Genomic DNA, 20924 nt, shown 5'->3' with positions numbered 1-20924 from the left:
GCAGAAATCTTAGCCGCACAGATGCCGAAGGCTGTCATTCTTGGCTCACTGCGCTTGCTGAGGGCACATGATTCTCGGACCCAATGATCGCTTACCCCACAGTGTGGGGAGTGGTTTTTGGTTGATAATGCTGGCGCCCCCTCTCGAATGTATCGGGGCTTCGGGGGATAGGGCGTGACCAGCGCACACTACGGTGAAAATAGAAATTATAATAATAATGTCTTTATTTTCAATGAAAACTAAAATTTCACATGGTATTCGTCTTGTTACTCGGAAATCCCAAGGGGGAGTTCACCCGAAGGTGCTCTACCACTCAACCCTTGCTATTTTAAATATTCATAATATAACTTAAAGACTAACCTAACTAATCCTAAAACCTAAATATATATAACACAGTTTTTGGCATTTGTTGGGTCACCTGAATATTCACCACCAACAACAAAATGATAGAAAAAAAAAGAAAAAAGTTTTATGGAAGACAACGAAAAATGACTATTTGTCAAACACAGATTATAATAAAAGAAAAAGAAAAAAAGGGGGTATACGAAAGAGAAATGCATCAGGATGTGTTAACTTGCAGAAAACTTTTAACCTCTTTTTTGAATTTTTAAAAATTACTATGGTGTTTTAGCGAATCGGGAATAAAATTATAAAGATGAAAAATCGAATACGAAAAACTTCTCTGGAAAAGTGAGGTCTTGTGTTGTGGACATGTGATTACATGTTTGTTTCTCAAATTTATGTTGTGTACGTCTGTCCTGAATGTTATTTCACGATATAAATGACCAGTTCAGTTCCGCAAGCTTGTGGGACACATGTTCCTACTTCCTTATTCCATATATATAACGAATACAACTAATACAAGAGTTTTGAACACGTTGTACTCTGGACCAAGTATCGTAGTCGAAACAAGTTCCATAGACCGGAGAACAATAATTGAATTGTGATAAAACTAGAGACTCGCATAACATTTCTTTTATAGGTAAATTGAGGTACATTCTGTGAGGATATAGTAATCTTAGTGCACCATAGGCTCTTTGAATATTCCGATTGATATAATAATAATGATATTTATTCATCCATGTTGCATACAAAATAGAATTAACATCCTGAAGGTAATGATGATTAAATTGCAAATCCACTGAGGGTTAAACCCTGTGTGTGGTTAAATTAACAAATACAAAAAATAAAATAATCTTACATAACACAATCACAATTACTCACGTAAAACAATTTGTTGTATAGCTGAAAAAAATAAAATATAATAGAATATCAATGTCATACATTCCCGCATTGATAGACAAAATCGAAGGTTACAAAAAAATCAAGAAACAAAAAACCACATACAGACAGATCACGGAAGTTCATACTTGTTTGTGAAGAAAACAAATATTAAAGTTTTATACATTATACATAGGTATTGATAAACTAGGGAGATACAAATATTGACTAAATCAATAATATGAAATATATAAAATATACACAATAATATACAGGTATTGAGTAGAATGCAGAAAGGGCCCCAAGTTCATATTTTAGTAGTGTGAGGTTCAAATTTCATGATTTACAACTGTTTATCTTTTGACTTGTGTTATTGGATCAAATTAAATAATGAAAACTCTCTCTAGGTAAGTTCTTTATAAATCTGACTAGTTTGCTTTTGAATTGGTTGATATTTCGTATCTGTTGAATATTCGAAGGTAAGCTGTTGTATAGTTTTGGACACAAGTATTGATGACATTTCTGGCCCACCGGTTTATGCACACGAGGACATTGGAACTGCTTACGATGCCTAGTACTATAATCATGGGTGAGTGTCACTAACTGATTCTTGTGTTTATGTTGTCTTATGTTACAGTTTTTGTAATACAATTTTCTTACATCTAGTAATTCCGATTCTTTATAATGTGTATCACTTGGATATCTCAAGCTCTTAGATAGCATCAGTTTCAGAAATAGTTTCTGAATGACATCAAGAGAATGGATGTGACTTTTAGATATACATCCCGATCCGAGTAGTCCATAAGTGATGTTACCCTCCACAAGACTGTGATAAATTATCTTTTTTTGTTTCAGGTCAAGAATATCATTCAACTGTCGGAATTCATAAAGAACAAATCGAAGTTTTTTTAAGAGGAAGTTGATGTGATGGTCCCATTTCAGATGTACATCTATAACTATTCCAAGATATTTTATTATATTTGCCGACATTATTCGTGTATTGCTTTCTAGAGATAGAGAATCAAATTTGGGCATTATTGTTTCGTAATTAGAAGAAGGTAAGAAATAAGTTTTATCTATGTTGATAGTAAGAAGCTTGTTGTCAAAGAACGATTTGATTTGGAAAAAATATGATTCTACATCTTCTTTCAAAGTAGGCCATGATTGGCCCTTATGAAATATTGCAATATTATCTGCAAAGCTGATTATTTTTCCTTTGCTCTGAATGGAAAATAAGCTGTTTATCTATATTCAATTATTTTGAAATCACTATGTGTTTCATTCATTCTGACACATTGTGTTCGATTCTCAAGATAGTTTTTAAATAACAGTAGACAATTGTCTCTTATCCCAATTTTTTCTAGTGTAGATATTACAATGGTATATATGTTCTCTAAATCTCAACGACTCATCTAAAATTAAAAAAAGATTTTTTGCATTACTTTCAATTCTGATTACTTCATTATACAGGTGCAGTTCCAAGTTATATTTAACAAATGATGCATGATCATTGCTTCCAAATACTAGTGCTACTGGTTTTTTTGAATTGAGCACAAGGGAATGCATTTCTAGGTGTTAATAGAGTAAAATGTGAGAATTCCATGTTCTTCGAAATTATTACAACATGTTTCTCTATAATCTAGGCCGAACATCAATCGTACAATTCTCTGCTGAGAGATGAAGCTCCGTGCTTCCACTGCACCACCCCATAGAATAATATTATAAGAACTGTGGGTATAAAAAATAGCATAGTAAATGCTGATTAAGTGAGTCGTCTCAAAAATATTTTTCAGTTGCAATAGAGCAAAGTAATTACTATTCAATTTCTTGCAAATGTGATTGACATTGCTATTCCATCTCATACTATTGTCCACAAATACTCCTAGAAATTTGGTGGATTTCGCGAAAGGGACTCACTATCATTTACTGAGATTCTACAATTCTCAGATATTTCATTTCTGGTGAAAAAGTGCATATAAACTGTTCTAGCAGAATTTACCGTCAGAGAATTTCTCCCACACCACGTGGTGAATTCCTTTGCCAGTATATTCATTTTCCAATGAGCTCTTCAGACGTTTCTGCTTTCGTTGCTTATGTGGTATCATCAGCATATAGAATCAGGTGTTCAGTGCTGACGTATTTGAGAAGATCATATAAATATAGTAGAAAATTAGCGGACCAAGAATCGATCCTTGAGGTACACCAGCTTCCACATCATGTGAGATGTGTTGTAATATAAGTATTGATTGAGTCAAGAGCTTTCGACAGATCAAAAAATGAAAAAATATCTCACACACACTTGGTTTTTCTGAATTTGAAGATAGGAAGCATCTAATGAATGACCCATTAATAACACCGAACTGAATATTAATAATTCAGTTGAAAAAAAGCCGAACCAAGCTTCACATTAATAAAGTTTGTTGTGAACAAAGGGGTACGAAGCCTTTTGAATATTTTAATGTGAAACAATTCTTAGAATAATTTCGATAAAAAATATCATCGAACTATTGGAATAGACAAAGAAAGGTAATAACTCGATTTACATTGTCACACTCAATGCTATTTCCTAATGGAATGGTCTTCACGGTTCGTTAAGTATAATAACCTAAATGTAATTAGTTTCATCCCACCCGTTGGCCAAAAATAAAGACGACCGTGGTGTTCCCATAGTGTTCAATAAAGTATATCATAGTTATTGAACTGTTCCGAAGAATTACGTTCATCCCAAGGAATTCTTGCGATGTTTCCGATCTTAATTACATGGTTGACAGTTGCCTTGTTTATTCTGATGTATATTCTAATTTTGTTTTCAAGACGACTACAACGACTATGTGAGTATTATTTCCTAGTCTAATCAACAAGTTCAAAAACATGAAAAATAGAGATAAAGATCCTGAAAATATGAGCTCATTCAATTCGGAATCACCTCTAGAAAAATGTTTTCGAAGGATTTTGGTGCAGGTAGAAAATTGCATAATAAGATTTAAAAAAATGGTATCTAGTTTTTCATTAATAACTCAAAAAATATTAATATTTGAGCAATTTTGAAAAAAGCTCGTTAAAGAGGAGAAAATTTCCGATGAAAAAGTCATGACTCCTGAAACTCTATCTCCATTATTTATAATTTTAATTTGACGTTGAAAATAGGGTTCCACGCGGCTGTTACGGCATGCGCGCGCTGCCGCTAAAAAGAGTTCATCAAAAGAAATAATTTTTTTATAACATAAAATGTCATTTTGAAAATTTGAAAAAAATCTAGTATCTTCTCAACACTTGAATGAATCGAGTCCCGTAGAAAAAAAAGTTTTATCACCATTTTTCAAAAAGTTATTCAATTGTTAACTAACAAATTTTTTCCTAATCTCCGTTGGCATAAATAATGGCATAAAAGGTAGGAATAATTGCCCTATATATTTTAAACTTCGTGAAACCCTTTTGATATATATACTTCATACGATCCTGCGATAAAAGTTCATAAAAATTTATTAATTTGTTAATTATGATTTTTTATAACTATTGCAAAATGAAATATCTAAAAATTGTTGATAATTTTTTTTTCATTGATATTCAGCTATGTCTGTTTTCACATTAAACAATGACAGTTATCAACACAAGATATGAATTTTTTACGTAATTTGTTTATTAAATTGTTTTAAACAAATAGAGAAACTCAATATTTTTGAGAGAAATTTTTTTGCTAGTTTGTTGTCTAGATATAATTATAATAAAAAAAGTTCTTGATTTCAATTTTTAATTATTTAAATCAACTTTTTTATATTTCAATTATTTAAATAATTACTTAAGAAATAATTTTGCTTCTAAAAATCATAATTTACACTTTTACATAGTTTGTCGAAAAAAAAATTTTTATCCATTATTTAATTGTTTATTAGTTAACAATTTGTCATAAACAAATATTCACCAACGTTATATTTTTTTCTGAAGCAGAAAAAAATTATAAAAACAGTTATACATATAGTACCTATCGTATGATATTAGAAAGTATTAGGTATAATTTTTTTTTCATGGCACTTTTTTATACATAGCTGTTTCTATATTTTTTTTTCTGCTTCAGAAAAAAAATATAAGGTTGATCAAAATTTGTTTATAACAAATTATTAAACTAATACACAATTGAATGAAAAATAAAAAAAATTTTTTGACAAACTATTCAAAACTGTAAATTATGATTTTTTAAAGCAAACTTATTTCTTAACTAATTGTTTGACCAATCGAAATATAAAAAAATTGATTTTAAACAATGAAAAATTAAAATCAGGAGAACATTTTTTTTCAAATCATAATTAACTCTAGACAACAAAATAGCAAAAATAAATTCCAAAAATATTGAATTTCTCTATTTGTTTAAAACAATTTAATAAACAAATGACGTAAAAAATTCGTATCCTATGTTAATAACTGCCATTGTTTATTGTGAAAACAGACATAGCTAATATCAATTGAAAAAAAAATGTTATCAACAATTTTCAGATATTTCATTTTGCAATAGTTATAAAAAATCATAATTAACAAATTAATGAATTTTTATGAACTTTTATCGCAGGATCGTATGGAGTATATATTTCAAAAGGGCTCCACGGAATTTAAAATTCATAGGCCAATTATTTATACCTTTTTTCCCATTATTTATGCCAACGGAGATGGGAATAAAATTTGTTAGTTAACAATTGAATAACTTTTTGAGAATGGTGATAAAACTTTTTTTTCTACAGGACTCGATTCATTCAAGTGTTAAGAAGATACTAGATTTTTTTCAAATTATTAAAATGACATTTTATGTTATAAAAAAAATATTTCTTTTGATGAACTCTCTTTAGCGGCAGCGCGCTTATGCCGTAACGCCGCGCGGAACCCTATTTTCAACGTCAAATTAAAATTATAAATAATGGAGATAGTGTTTCTTGAGTCAAAACTTTTTATCGGAAATTTCCTCCTCTTCAACGAGTTTTTCTCAAAATTGCTTAAATATTAATATTTTTTGAGATATGAACAATAAACTAAATACCTTTTTCTTTATTCCTATTTGTAAATAACAATTGCAATTTTTTACCTGCACCAAAATCCTTCAAAAACATTTTTCTAGAGGTGATTCCGAATCGAATGAGCTATCGCTCATATTTTTAGGACCTTTATCTCTATTTTTCATGTTTTTGTTTAGACTATTTCATTATTGAGCGTCCTTCGTCTTCTACATACAAAGTGTTTTCCAATTCAGTTGACGTCATCAATATACAGATTTAATATTTGATAACGAATCAGATTAATCTTCTCAAAGTGATATGCTACGACAAATATTAAATTTACAATGATATATTAATTCCAAGAATTACTTTCAATTACGTGGGTTTTCCTTGTTGGAATTTTGAATCAGTCATTCAGACAAGGATTTGATAGTGAAGAATCTTACTTCTATCTACGAATCTCTTTTCAAAACATTCCATTACATAACTGTTTTATTCAGATAAAAATTGTTACTTTGAAAATATTTTCACTGTTTCTTGCACTTTTCGGGAATTTCAATTTCCCATAATCTGGGAAATATACAAATTGATATCAATAGATCATCTGCCCAAGTGTAATACGTATAAATTATGTTGTGAAAGTATCAGGAACCGATCATTCAAAAAGCCTGCGTAGAGGAGTTGTGGAAATTATTTTTGTAGCTCGGTTGGCACAATGGAGATATATATATATATATATATATATATATATATATATATATATATATATATATATATATGGTTCATCTTCATGTTTTAGACGTGCTGTCTCATAATCTGACGATTATCTAGAGGGATTCGCTTAATCTGACAAAAACACTTTTTTTCATTTTTTTTAATTCATTGAACTCAATTAATCGAGAAGCTCAGGAAATAGCATGCTAATAAATAAGTGTATGTTTTTCAAGTAGAATAGTTGTATTTATGAGAAAATATTTTTTTTAATGATCAAAAAAAAAATAAATTTTTCATAATCAATTGATTAATTAATGGAAAAAAGAGAAATGGAACTTTCTATGTGTTTTACCACTTTTATTTGTAACTAACGTTACTGCAGTTTCGTCCTATAAGGACATTTTAAAACTTATATATTGTATAAGTTTGAAAATTTCCTAATTTTTCTTTTCTTCATTATGATTTCCTACCCCGTAGTAACGGCTACATCCATCAATTAATTGATTAATTAATCATCATCTTCATCTTCATCACGAACGAGTCTCTGTGATCAGATGTGATGGCGTCATGGCAACATAATTCAGAGTGGGGACGGAGTGAGAGAGTAATAGATAGAGAAAAACTGAATAGAGAATAGAGGAATAGAAACCCGGAGAGGGAAATAGAGGTATCACACAGCTGCACGCATTGAACTTTATCGACGGATTTTTGTTATTTCGGCTTGCGGAAATCGTTAGATTATATATTTTTCGTTATACTTGAATTATTTCCTTCAAAATGGAAAAAAATTTGCTACGCTCGAGAATGTCGAAATGACGTTATTTTTATACAACTTTGCTGCCCTCCCCTTTCTGTACGTCACTCTCAAATTGTCAGATTACTGGAATATACACTTTTCAGCAGGTAATTAACTCACCCTACCTTAATCTGATGCGCTCGAGAATTTCTGTTGATCAATTTTTCTTACCAATCTAATCCTTTATCCCTCACAGGCGGCCTTATATATGGGGCTCATATTTGATGGAGGTACTTAACCGGGTACAAAGTATCCCCCTGTATATTAATCTGCCGCGCTTTAGTAAATCCCGAAATCCCCGCTTGGGCTCCCTTATTACAAAGTGTCTGGTCCTGATGAAGTGCTCGCCATCTTACTTGAAAAGTGCAAATTAACTCACACCAGTATTTTGCGGACTTTTCAAGGTGTGTTATAAGAAAGGGGTTTTTCCTTTTTGTTGTAAGATGGCTCGCGTTCAGCCTATTCCCAAAAAGGGCAAGAAAAATATCCCAAATAATTATAGACCAGACGCTTTGCTATCAGTGATATCAAAAATCTATGATATACTGAACTCTGAGTTTTCAGCTCTCCAAATTACCGGGAACATAGAAAAAAACCACCCCTTCCACATTAGATGTTTAATTTTTTCCTTCTCAAACTGGCTCGTGTTCCCGAATATGACTAAATGGAAAGTGTTAACGAAGATATGATATACTGAACTCTGAATTTTCAGCCCTCCAAAGTACCGGAAACACAGAAAAAATCCACCCCTTCCACATTAGATGTTTAATTTTTTCCTTCTCAAACTGGCCCTTGTCCCCGAATACGGGAACAAGCCCCTAATGTGAAAGGGGTGGTTTTTTTCATGTTCCCGGTATTTTCAAGGGCTGAAAATTCAGAGTTCAGTATATAATCTTTTCTTTCACGTTGGTTACCTCGTTCACAGGCAGATGGAGCGACGACAAACCTGTTGTTTGTTGTAGTCTTCAGCTTAGTTCGAGGAATGATACTCTGACGGAATTCGATTTTCAATTATCGGAAATCATCGACTTTATGTTGATGATATACACTACCTTGCACTGACGAGTGGCCAAACAGCCCGAAACCGGTCTGCAAGTGTGTTCCAATAATTGAAAATCTATTGCGGCAGTTGTATCGCCAACAGCATATGCAGGAATAACTTCAGTGAAGAATCCTGCACTGACACCTGTCGGATATAATCCAACGCCCTTCGTGGTATTAGCCAGGGGAGTAGTTGTTTTCTGATAGGTGTCAGTCCATTAACCTACTGTGTAGGGTGTTGAGATTGGCCTGAACGAATTGTTCTTTTAGCCAGTCTTCAAGCCATCTTTTTGTTAACATTTTTCAGTCGGTCGTATTTGGGGACACAAGCCAGTTTGAGAAGGAAAAAATTAAACATCTAATGTGGAGGGCGTGTTTTTTATCAACCCCATTATTTTGAAGGACTGAAAATTCAGTGTTCAGTATACCATTTCTGTGATAACAGTTTTCACTCGGACATAATTGATGACAATTCACAGTTTGGGAAGCGAACTATTCTACTCAAGCGATGGGAGTTCATTTTTCTGTGACACCAATAATTTTCTGAAAATTACCTATTCAATGAATCATTTTTCTGATGAATTTTTCACTTGGTCATAAATTCCACCAGTTGTGACCTAAAAGTGTTTTATATCTATTACATTCACGTCAATGTCTCCTCGTCATTATAATACATATTATAAAAGCTTCATGCAGTATAATGATATTTTCAAGTTTGAAGTCGATTCTAAGAGGAAATAATCATGTTAAAAATATTGGTTGCCAAATAAGCGATCTATATGAATCAACATTCTACTAGTTGTGTGGTGTAAATCGAACTCGAGAGTGGGGGCGGGCGCTAGATATGGACACTTGAGTCCAACGCTAACTTCAAGCAAGCCCACAAGGGTCGTCAATACCTGACACGATAAAACAAGTACTTTTATGTAGCATCCTTTTCTCCTACAAACTGAAATAAAACTACCGTCTGCGTACAATTGAGAGTTTACCACGATCATGAATTTTAAAATTGAATTGGGAATACCCCTGTCGAATTTTTTGCATATTGAAATATTTCGCATATCGAAATTGAATATGACAGTGACTTTCAAAACTACTCGGTCACTTCAACAAGTGTTGGGTAACCTGAAAGATAAAATGTGAGAGATGGTGAGCTGTGAGAATTGCGATAGAAAATATGTTGGTCAAACTGAACGCAATACAAAAGCTCGCTATGAAGAACATGTTTCACATATTCGATTTCATAGACTAGAAAAGTCCAGTATTGCTCAACAAGCCAGAGAGATCAGTTTTTCCCAATGAAAGTAATCTAAAGCGAGTTGGATTGCTGGGATTATTCTGTAGTGCTGGTACATTTATATTTTGGCAGCATGTAGAAGTTGGGGCATATTTTTGTCGTTTCATCGAAAAAGATTTTTTTCTATATCGAATGGAGTTGGTGTGAAAATGCTTGGTCACATGCCTCAATGTCTCTAGAACTGACGAATCTCACACCAGAAACAACTTTTGAGTTATCTTAATTGATAATTCATGTAAACGTAGGTATTTCCATGTATTATGTATCAATTGTACGAAAATAAAACTTTGAATCACTCATATCAAATTTTACGCAATCTCCTCGAGTATAAATTGTGAGCATCAATGATATACACTATTTAATAAAATTGAGTGAATTCACAACCATGCATTTGACCGCTTCAGTATTTTTTTTGGTAATAATTGTCATGTACGTCCTATTTATGTTTTTGAAGAGAAGGAAATATCGTGGTAAGTTAATTTTTTTAAATAGGTCACATAACGAATTGAAAATCTAATTTTATTCAGTGAACAGCTCATTTCAAATCCTTAGATTTTTATTTTATGGTAGTGATGTTTGTGTTGATTGTAGAGATAAATCGAAAGTGGGATAGTGTACCGGTAAATAGTGTATCAGGTCGGCTGAAGACAAGAGAGACCCACTATCAGCAACAGGGGTGTATCGCATACCCTGCACTTATGGGAAGGTATACATCGGAACCACTAAAAGATCCATGGGAACAAGGATGAAGTAGGATGAAAGAAACTGTAGACTAGGCCAAACAGACAAGTCGGATGTGGCGTAACACGCACTCAGTGAAGGAAAACATGGGATTCTGTTTGAAAACACGGAACTCATTGCCCCCAACCAGGGTGTATCGCATACCCTGCACTTATGGGAAGGTATACATCGGAACCACTAAAAGATCCATGGGAGCAAGGATGAAGAAGGATGAAAGAAACTGTAGACTAGGCCAAACAGACAACTCGGATGTGGCGTAACACGCACTCAGTGAAGGAAAACATGGGATTCTGTTTGAAAACACGGAATTCATTGCCCCCAACCAGGGATACCATTATCCACTGGTACGGTAGGCAATAGATATCCACAAACACATGGATAATTTCAACAAAAAAGAAGAAGCTGTGTACCTCAACCGATTATGGAATTCCATTCTCTAACAAGTTCAAGAACAGCAAACGGCATGACGGTAGTCAGGAAAGGGTCGACGAATGTTATCTAATCCCAATTTACAGGTATTAGCACACCAAAGTACCTGGGTCAAACTAAATTCACCTTACGCAACCGTAATATCCAGTCATCGAAGATTACTGAAGATTTATTTATTCATTCAAAATTTGGGATACAAACAGGTCAATACCAATAGAAGCATCCATTAATAGTAGTGGTTACAGAGATACTCGATGTCAGAAGATACAAAAAAAAATTAATGAATTAATTAATTTAGCATCATTTTTGCTATGTGTTGATTATTCTTTTCATAGATATTTCAAAGGAATTCAACACAATGGAGAAAACATCTACGCTACTACAGTATTTTTTGAAAGAATCACATATTCTAGTAATTCTGGAGTTTTTGCTCAAATTTGTGTTGAAATTCGGACTGGCAAGTAATTTTCTGTTTCTATTGTTCCTTTGAGGAACGTGATAAAAAAATCATTGATACTATTTTGATTGAGTCATGAAAGTTTGTTTTAATTTCATAAATGAGAACTAAGTCAGTTGTTATTCTTCGTTGTTCTAGAAGCTGTATTTTGTAATGAGACTGAATTTCGCTAATGCCAAGTGTTACATAAGTCTTCGTTATTTTGAAATGCAAGAACCTTACAAATCTGTTCTGGAGTCTTTCTAATCCTAATTTATGTGTGATATAATGTGGGTTCCATATGACACTTCCAAAACTAAGTTTACTGTAAACAAATGTATAGTAAATATATTTGATTGCTGCCTCGTTTTGGAAGTCTTTGCATATTCTGTAGAAAAATCCAAAGGTTTTGCTACAGGAATTCATTACATAATCCAACTGGGGATTGAAAGTCATTTTTGTATCAAAATAGATTCCAAGATCTTCAATTCGGTCTACTCTGTTAATAATATAATTGCCCAGGGAGTATTGAAAATGTATCGGTATGTTGTTTCTACAAAAAGATATACATGCACATTTATCAGTTAAGTTTCAATTTTTCGAGGTAACAGTTTTCTAAAAAAGCATTGAGGTCTTCTTGAATCTTTGAGCAATTTCGAATCGTCGTTACTTCTCCGAAAATATTCAAGTCATCAGTATATAATAGTACTTGTGAATGTTTGAAGCAATCTTTCAAATCATTTTCAAATACTGGAAACATTAACGGACCCAGATGTGAACCTTGAGGGACTCCCGAGGTTACCACAAATGGAGTAGATCTGTAGCCAATTACGTCGATAATTTATTACCACAAATGGAGCCAATTACGTCGATAATTTATTACTGATTTTCTATTACCAGAGTTTCAATAAATCGGAACTAGGAGAGCAATTTTCCAAACCTCTGAAACAGCACTAGACTGCATGGATTTGTTGAATAAGATACTCAAGGCATAACATAGACCAGTTTTCAACGAAGTATTCTTCACATCGAGTGACTTCATTTTCTCTTATATGATTTCTGGAGTGAGCTCTATTGAATTTAATAGATTATTATTGCTGAACTGGAGAGGAAAATGATAGGTTTGCTGATAGGTCTCGTAAACGCTGAGAAAATATGTAGCAAATAGGTACAAACCTATTTGTTTCATACGTCAGATAATAATAATAATAATAATAATAATAATAATAATAATATACTTTATTTCAAAAAATGCAGACTAATACAGCTGAAGCAGTAATGAAGACATAGAATGAAAAGGCGTCACAGAGAAAAACATTAAACATTTGTATATATAAAATCTAAAAAAAATTAAATAATAAAGTAGATATGAAATATGTTGCAAAAATATTCATAAACATATATTGAAGACATATAGAGTTGCGTATCAGGTTGGAAAATTACAATTAAAATATTCACCAGTATTATATGGTTCATTTTCTATAATAATTTTTTTAATTTCTTTCTTGAATTTGCTGATGCCATTGATTGATTTTATTCGAGCTGGCAGTTTATTGAAAAATTTTATACACATGTAGTGAGGACTACTTTCTGTTATAGAGAGTCTGTGTAATGGATACATGATATTTCTCGTTCTTGTTTCATGCCCGTGTGAAATATTATAGGTCAAAAAGGTATCTTTATTTTTGAAAAAATATATTAAGCATTCATCATATATATATATATATATATATATATATATGCCAAAAATTGTCATTATATTATTCTTCCGAAAACACCCTCTACATGATGCTATGTTTAAAAAAAACATCCCCAAAACAAAATTCCGTACTTTGCCACCGATTAGAAGCTGGAATGATATATTATTTTTATTGAGTTTGGGTGGAGATATTTGTTGAGAGATCTTATAGCATAAAGCACCCTATTGAGTTTCATACATAGATCTTCTATATGTTCTGACCAGGTCAGAAATTCATTGATATATAAACCAAGAAACTTTGATTTTGATGTTATTTCTCTCTCTTTTGTAGCTATTTTGATTGTCGGTGGACATTCCAACTGCAACTGTCTTGAGCGAAACAATACTGTGTGGGTTTTTGATTCGTTAAGAATTAATTTGTTGCTATCAAACCATTCTTTTGTTTTTTTAAAGAGATTTTCAGTATTTTCTATGATTTTTGGGAAATTTTCACCGCCAATCAATATATTTGTATCATCAGCATAGCTTGTTATGAACTGATCATTTCTGGTATTCATTGAGCATAAGTCATTGGTAAAGATTATAAATAGAATCGGTCCGAGAATGCTACCTTGCGGTATTCCAATATTTGATTGAAGTATCTGTGATTTATAAATCATTCCCTCACTTTTAATGGAAACTCTCTGATTTCGACCATTCAGGTATGAACTAGCCCATTTCAAAGCGTTTCCTCTAATTCCATACTTCTCTAATTTATACATCAGAAGAGATCTGTCCAAACAGTCATATGCTTTAGAAAGATCTAAAAACATTCCTAAAGATAAATATTTTTTTTCAATGAAATTCAATACATGTTGAGTGAATTGGAAGATGGCTGACATTGTAGATCTACCTTGGATGTAACCATGTTGATTCTTACTGAAAATGTTACATTTATTAAAGAAATCTATCAGTTGTTCAGAAAATGCTAATTCAAACAATTTTGAGAAACTAGGAGGTTGACTTATTGGCCTATAATTTTCCATGAGTTCTATATCACCGTTTTTATATATAGGTGTAACTAAAGACACCTTCAGTTGTTCTGGGAATATGCCAAATTTCAAAGAGTTGTTTACGAAATACGTGAGTATTTCTTTCATGTTAGGAATATTTTCTTTGACTAATGCTGAAGGTATACCATCATCCCCGCTACTTTGTTTATTCTTAATCTTGCGTGATAAATTAATTAAGTCTTCCATAGACAAAGGTTTCAAAAAAATTGACTGGTTGTTTTCATTTATATTACACTGAAATGGTACATCTGGGATATTTCTTATTATATTAGGTACAGTATTCGTTAGGAACAGATTGTATTCTTCTGCAACCTCTTGTGGTTTCCCTTTTATTCGACAATGAGAAATTTTATTCTTACCTATAAGTTCATTGCAAAAGCTCTACATGCATTTAGTTTTGTTATCTGTACGTTGCAGTTTTTTATGGTACGTATCTTTTTTGGCTTTAACTAACAACTCGTTATATTTCGATTTAGCAATATTATACTGATCTTTGAAATTTGGATTATTCCCAGACAAAACTAGCAATACATCAAGATTATGTTTACACTGGCTCAGTTCTTCATTATCATCGATATATACATGTTTGTGGGTGTATGGTTTAGTTTTTATGTCTTACTGTCTTCCTCAAGGTGTATGCTAGTTCTCAATCTGGCAATGAATTGTGATAGAGATTTCTTGATTAACTTGGGTTAGGTATATTATAATGCTTAATATTTTTGACTATTCTATCTAAGTATCGCTATGAAATGTAAGATGTCCATTTTTTTTCACGGTCAAGCTTTTATCATGTGCAGTGAATTTGTGAACATAGGAAAATATAAATGAATTATGTTTTTTCCAGGTCAAGATCAAAACAGTGCAAGTCAGCCTAATTCCACTCTTAGTCCAGAGATCTTCTATATTCATGTTCTGGAATCAGGTAATTACTTAAGTTTTTACAATATATTACCGCAAAATCAGCTCCAAACCCGTGAGTTGATAAGGATGGTTTGAAATTCAACATTTATTTTCTGTTTTCCACTTTCAATATAAGTGGAAAGTTTTCATCGTCGGATTTGGAAAGAGTATAAATGTTATAATAGAGGCCTTGAGAAATGATTTGAGTGAAATATTCACTTGCCTCAATTTCAAGATTCAATTTCAATAAGTTTTTACACATTGGAATTTTCAAGAGACTTTTTCAAGAGACATTCAAATGATAAGAATTTGTCAAGGAGAAAACATTGATTCTATCGATTGAATAATGAACAGAAAAATACATATCGCAATGTAACAATTGATTTTTATCAAATTGTTCATCATGAAATGAATAACAAAATTCAATTTCATTTGTTTCGACGTCATTCTTTTCTCTCAATGATAAAATTGATTATTCCTTTGCTGTTTTCGTAAATCAAAATGCAAAAGAATACAATGCGTAAAGTACATGTGAAATAAAAAACATTATTTCAAAAATCCTCTTTGTTCTACTTTCTACATATGTGTGGATCTCTTGAATACGCCAAATCGTTCTTGAGGATTCCTGTTTTTTTTAAATGAAAATGGCGTAACGGTTTTTCTAAACATTTCCCTTGATGATCAATGCCCTTTTGCATTCGTTCGAACCATTTTTCAATGTAGTTTTTCCATTCCTCTTGAGACACCTCCAAAACATGGTTTTTGAACGCTTCAACTGCTTCTTTGGCGCCCGTAAATCGTTAACCACGCAGTTCACCTTTGATATTCAGGAATAAGAAGAAGTCATTGGGGGCCAAATCAGGACTGTACGGAGGATGAGTTATCAATTCGATGTTTTGACTGCTCAAAAATTCACCCATTTGAAGAGATGTGTGAGAGCTCGCGTTGACATGATGGAGAATGATTCGTCTTCGGTGGTTAGTTTTACGAATTTCTCCGAAGACTTCCGGCGAACAAATGGTCGTGTACTACTCTGAAAGGACGGTTGTACGTTGCTCGAACAGAATAATGGCCACATGACCTATTCGTCCGAAGAAGCAGGCTATTATTTGCTCCGCTGTGCTTCTTCCTGGAACAGCTTTTGTTGCTGTTTTGTTTTCGGCTCATACGGATATATCCATGACTCGTCATCTGTCACGAATTGAAGCACCACTGTCGAACTTTATATAATTTTCTCACACCTCTTGACGGGAGAAGGAAATATTAAGAGCAGGTATTTGTTGGTTCACAGATGGATCACACCTTCCGGTTCTGGTGCAGGTGTTTTCAGTCGCAGACCTAGGACAGAGATATCAATCTGCCTAGGAACCTATGCGACTGTATTTCAAGCGGACATTCACGCTATAGAATTGTGTGCGGAGAGATTGGAAGAATCCAACCTCATGCACAAGTCAATGAACATATTCTCGGACAGTTAAGCGGCGTTGGAAGCTCTTGGTTCCTACCGAACAACGTCTAAATTGGTAGCAAATTGTCGAAAACGACTCTGCTCGATAAGAAGACTAAACAGAGTGTCTCTGGTCTGGATTCCTGGCCATACTGGTCTGCAAGGCAATGAGGCTGCTGAGTCACTTGCAAACAAGGGTGCTGCAAGCAGCTTCATTGGACCAGAACCTATCATTGGCATTGGCAAAGATTGAACACCTGGATGGCAAGAAGATTTATGGACTTTTGGCAGCATCTTCCAGGATTGGCTCACTCTAAGGGGTTTATTCGCCCTTCGAACCTTGATATCAAATAGTTGTTGGACTACAGTAGGGATTAACTACGATGTCTAACAGGCCTTCTTACTGTCATTTGGTGCCTGCACTGCTGGGGACCGAATCAGGTTTTTAGAGTTCAGCAGAGACGTACTCTTGCCATCTGACCTGAAAGACCACTCACCATACAAAATAATCGGCTTCGTTAAGAAGCTGGATTTGTTTGGTCGAGTATGAACAGGTGTGAGCCACAACAAACCCTTGCGGGTTGCTGTGAAGGTCGAATAGACCCATTCCCTTTCCTAAACGAACACCACTTAACACGAGGCTTTTTCTGAGCGATCGATAAATTATGGGGTATACAACGAGAACATTTTTTTTACAACTTAGTTTTCATGCAAAATCGAATGTATTGTAATGTATTATACAAGAATGCCTCTAGCTCACAATATGTCACATCAATGTTTTGTGGCACAACAACCGATTTTGGATAACCTTCACGGAACTCGTCAGCGACCGATCTAACGACCACGATTGAACTCACTACACCAGCAATATACTGTGATTTTTGATGGTGCGCCAAAGAATTGGGTTCATTGACACATTCTTATTGAAATCAATCACGTCTATATTTGTGAAAAACAATCCCACGAAAACCTTCTCTTGAAATTTCCATTTTTTGGTCAAATTGATTTTCCTAATCCACTGTAAACAAAACAAATAGCACTTTTACATCAAAACGTTGTAAGTACGTTTGTGCTAAAATATGCCAAACCTAATCATGGTTTTGCCACATTTCACCTGTTGACAATAATGTTGCCAGTTCCCGAAATATAAACAGTCCCCTATCGTATAAGACTTGAACATATATTTATTTTTAGGACCCTATCAGTCGTCGGATCCACTGTCGAGCTCAAAAATTGACATGAAAAATCTTGCTCCTCCACCATACCAACTCGAAGAAACAAGTCCATGCGAATCTTCAGTGGAAAAGCCTCCAAATTATCAGATATCTATTGAATGAACTCATGGTCACAAATTATGGATGTGATTATCTTATCTCCGATATTTAGATCTTCAGAACGCACGAGACAAGGTCAACGAAAAATAATGAATTGTTGGCCATGTGGGTGAATCGAAAAATGTGATTTTATGGTGAACGATGCTCGAAATGTCCAATGAAAATACCGAAATGAATCAGTCTCTTTCGTCATATGTAATATCAGAGACAGATAATTGAAAAGAATGGAATATAGAGTGAAACATATGTAGTCAAATCCAGCATCAAAAGATAGTTCGAAGAGTTGTTTCTATGATAAAACAATTTCTCAAATACATTTTTATTTCATACTAGTTCATTATTGCTCAGTTATCCACTTTATACTATATATGTACTGTACTATAGTTTTCAAATATATAAAACTATCTGTATTGGCAAGTACAACTTTGTTTTTCTTTTATTTGCGGGTTGGCTGTCCTTGTTCATCTTTCACTGCCTGAACCACTATGCATGCTGTTTTTGGCGAGTGCATTGGCTTGGGATGTGGGGGTTGAGCAAACCGGCCATCGGATGCCTGCTTCCACGTACCCCCGCTGGATACGGGAATGACAGAATCACTTGTGATTCTGTTAGTCCCTAACTCAATGGCATCCCAACGATGGCCTAATCCTGAGGTGTGTGTATCCGTGTCGAGAGGATGAATGGCACTGAGTCTATCAGCAGCCTCTACGGAACCTTCGAGATACCAAGCGCCCTCTCGTCGTAGCATCGATCGCCTTGTCACGGTAATGCGGGGCTCTGCCGTGATTGACCTCTTTCCCTAGCTAACAGTGGAACTTTTATGGAGATGAATAATGCCGTTGCCCTCCGTTGTCCTGGCTCGAAAGCCTTTCAACTGGGCATCTTCCCTCTATCCAGCTCCACAATGGAAACCACCTCTTCAAATTAACAGGGAAGAAGTCCCAACTTTATTAAACCAAAAATAATACATTTACAAACACTGCTTTAGAATTACAATAAACTCAAAATGTTCATTCTAATAATTATGTACATTAATATATAATATCTCCAGAAAAAACAAATAATGTAGGTCCACAAGTAATTTGCTTTCTTTTATGCCATTCAGCTCGGTTTAGGAAGATCGTCGCGTCTCCATTGTATCCATAACAGTAGGCTTGCACCTGTAATTCATCCCGCACCACGCTCTTTGCCCGTTTCTATCTGCCACTTGCATTCTACCCCTTTCCTGTTCCAGTCTTCCTTTCCATTTTCTCCAATCAACCTTGTCTCTATGCGTACATCTCTCAAGCACATGATCTGCCGTTTCAGGCTCCCCTTACCTACATGGGCAAGGCACTTCCGATCCCAGGTTGAATCTAGCCAGGTAACCCGGGAAGTTTCCATGCCCTGTTAACAGCTGGATGGCCTTTCTCGACAGATTCAGTGCTTTATACCCGACTGTTCTACAGAACCTGTATAGCAGTCGCCCTGTCATACCGTTGTCCCATTCTTGCTGTCATTCTTCCTTCTGATCATTCATTCTTTCTACTTCCCAGGTAACACGATCCTTATCAGTACCTTTAGTGGCCTTTTCATGCGCCTTTTTATTACCAATGTTATTGTTTCGGTGTCCTTTGCGCCATACTATTTCAGTCCGTGCTCTCCTCTCATTTCTCTCTTCAATCATTCTCTAGATTCTCGCTACTCCTTTATTCCTCACTCGTACTGCTTTCATTCTATCCACCGCTATGGCGGAATCACTGACGATTCTCACTTTTTCATTCATACTCCACATGCTGACCACTCTCTCTATCCCGATCAGTTCAGCTTCATTCACACTGTTTTTTTCCGGGATCCTTTGGTTCCCTAGAACCCACTCGCTCTCGCTCCTTTCATACGCCTAGCCTATGCCCAATCGCCCGTCCTCTCTTCTCGCTCCTGCGTCCACATATACTTCAGTCATTCCCTCGTCCTGCTTCTCCTCCAGCAACATCCCTGGCATCCAGGGAAGTACCTTGTCTATTCCTTTCATCCTATCTTCGATCTTACTTTCCCATACATTCTCCACTCATGGTATCTGACACCGACTTCAATATGAAGCGGGGCTATACCTGAGATCACGCTGAGCGCGGACAGAGTAAAATTCTTCCTGACGCTGAGTGTACAGAGGAGATGACCTCCCTGTAAATTCAGATCAGGAGCAAGTCTACAGAGCTGTGAGCTCTGTAAGCTCTGTAAGCTTGAGCTTACGACTTCAACTGACCTCCCTGTAAATTTAGATCAGAAGCGAGAGCTTCTCAACTCTTCATCTCCTGATCCAATAACTGAACCTCGAAAAAAAAGGTTTAGTTGAGCAGCCAGGAAACGACTGAGTCGTCTCCTCAATAGCGGAGTACCTTATGAAACCGCCTTGCACTAAATTCCAAATGTGAACCTGCTCTTGCCAACTGAGACAGATTCTGCGGCGTACGCAGAATCTGTCTCAGTTGGCAAGAGCAGGTTAACAAACGTTGGCGCTCAAGTGATGATTCACCAAAACCAGAGGCAAAAAAGCCCTGCACGGTTGAATCTAAGGCATCGTCAGGTGTAGATTCTGCGGCGTACGCAGAATCTGTCTCAGTTGGCAAGAGCAGGTTAACAAACGTTGGCGCTCAAGTGATGATTCACCAAAACCAGAGGCAAAAAAGCCCTGCACGGTTGAATCTAAGGCATCGTCAGGTGTAGCTGACGTGCAAAAACTCTCATATGGGAAAGTTGTCGTTGGTATCAAGGTGGGAATCTTGCACCTTGACTATTCGAATACCTCATTAACGATGAAACAGCATAGCATATACTTTGTGCCTGCCCCTCTGGGGA

General features: G+C 34.8%; 1 protein-coding gene across 3 annotated transcripts; it reads left to right on the top strand.

The window, feature by feature from the left end:
• The first annotated feature begins 1251 nt into the window (after positions 1-1251).
• LOC111518014 (uncharacterized) lies at positions 1252-18499 on the top strand. 3 transcript variants are annotated; one of them, XM_023174328.2, is made up of 3 exons: positions 1252-1810; positions 15253-15330; positions 17950-18499. In XM_023174328.2, exons 1-3 carry the CDS (start codon positions 1735-1737, stop codon positions 18090-18092), a joined length of 297 nt encoding a protein of 98 aa, XP_023030096.1. In that variant the 5' UTR covers positions 1252-1734; the 3' UTR covers positions 18093-18499. The 3 variants fall into 3 exon arrangements, with proteins under 3 accessions (XP_023030096.1, XP_074032491.1, XP_023030095.1); XM_074176390.1 differs by lacking the exon at positions 1252-1810 and adding an exon at positions 3906-4052; XM_023174327.2 differs by lacking the exon at positions 1252-1810 and adding an exon at positions 10344-10521.
• The last annotated feature ends 2425 nt before the right edge of the window (positions 18500-20924 follow it).

This window comes from Leptinotarsa decemlineata, unplaced genomic scaffold, assembly GCF_025532065.1.
Source record: "Leptinotarsa decemlineata unplaced genomic scaffold, Ldec_3_MD MMD2_tig00001719_RagTag_RagTag, whole genome shotgun sequence".
Taxonomy (NCBI): domain Eukaryota; kingdom Metazoa; phylum Arthropoda; class Insecta; order Coleoptera; family Chrysomelidae; genus Leptinotarsa; species Leptinotarsa decemlineata.
This window is presented reverse-complemented; position numbering and strand designations above follow the sequence as displayed.

Coding starts and splice junctions, on each gene's coding strand:
- LOC111518014 (XM_074176390.1), top strand. CDS start 3,962: ATGTTTCCGATCTTAATTACATGGTTGACAGTTGCCTTGTTTATTCTG. Junction 4,053..15,252: donor AAGACGACTACAACGACTAT/GTGAGTATTATT, acceptor TGTTTTTTCCAG/GTCAAGATCAAAACAGTGCA. Junction 15,331..17,949: donor TATTCATGTTCTGGAATCAG/GTAATTACTTAA, acceptor ATTTATTTTTAG/GACCCTATCAGTCGTCGGAT.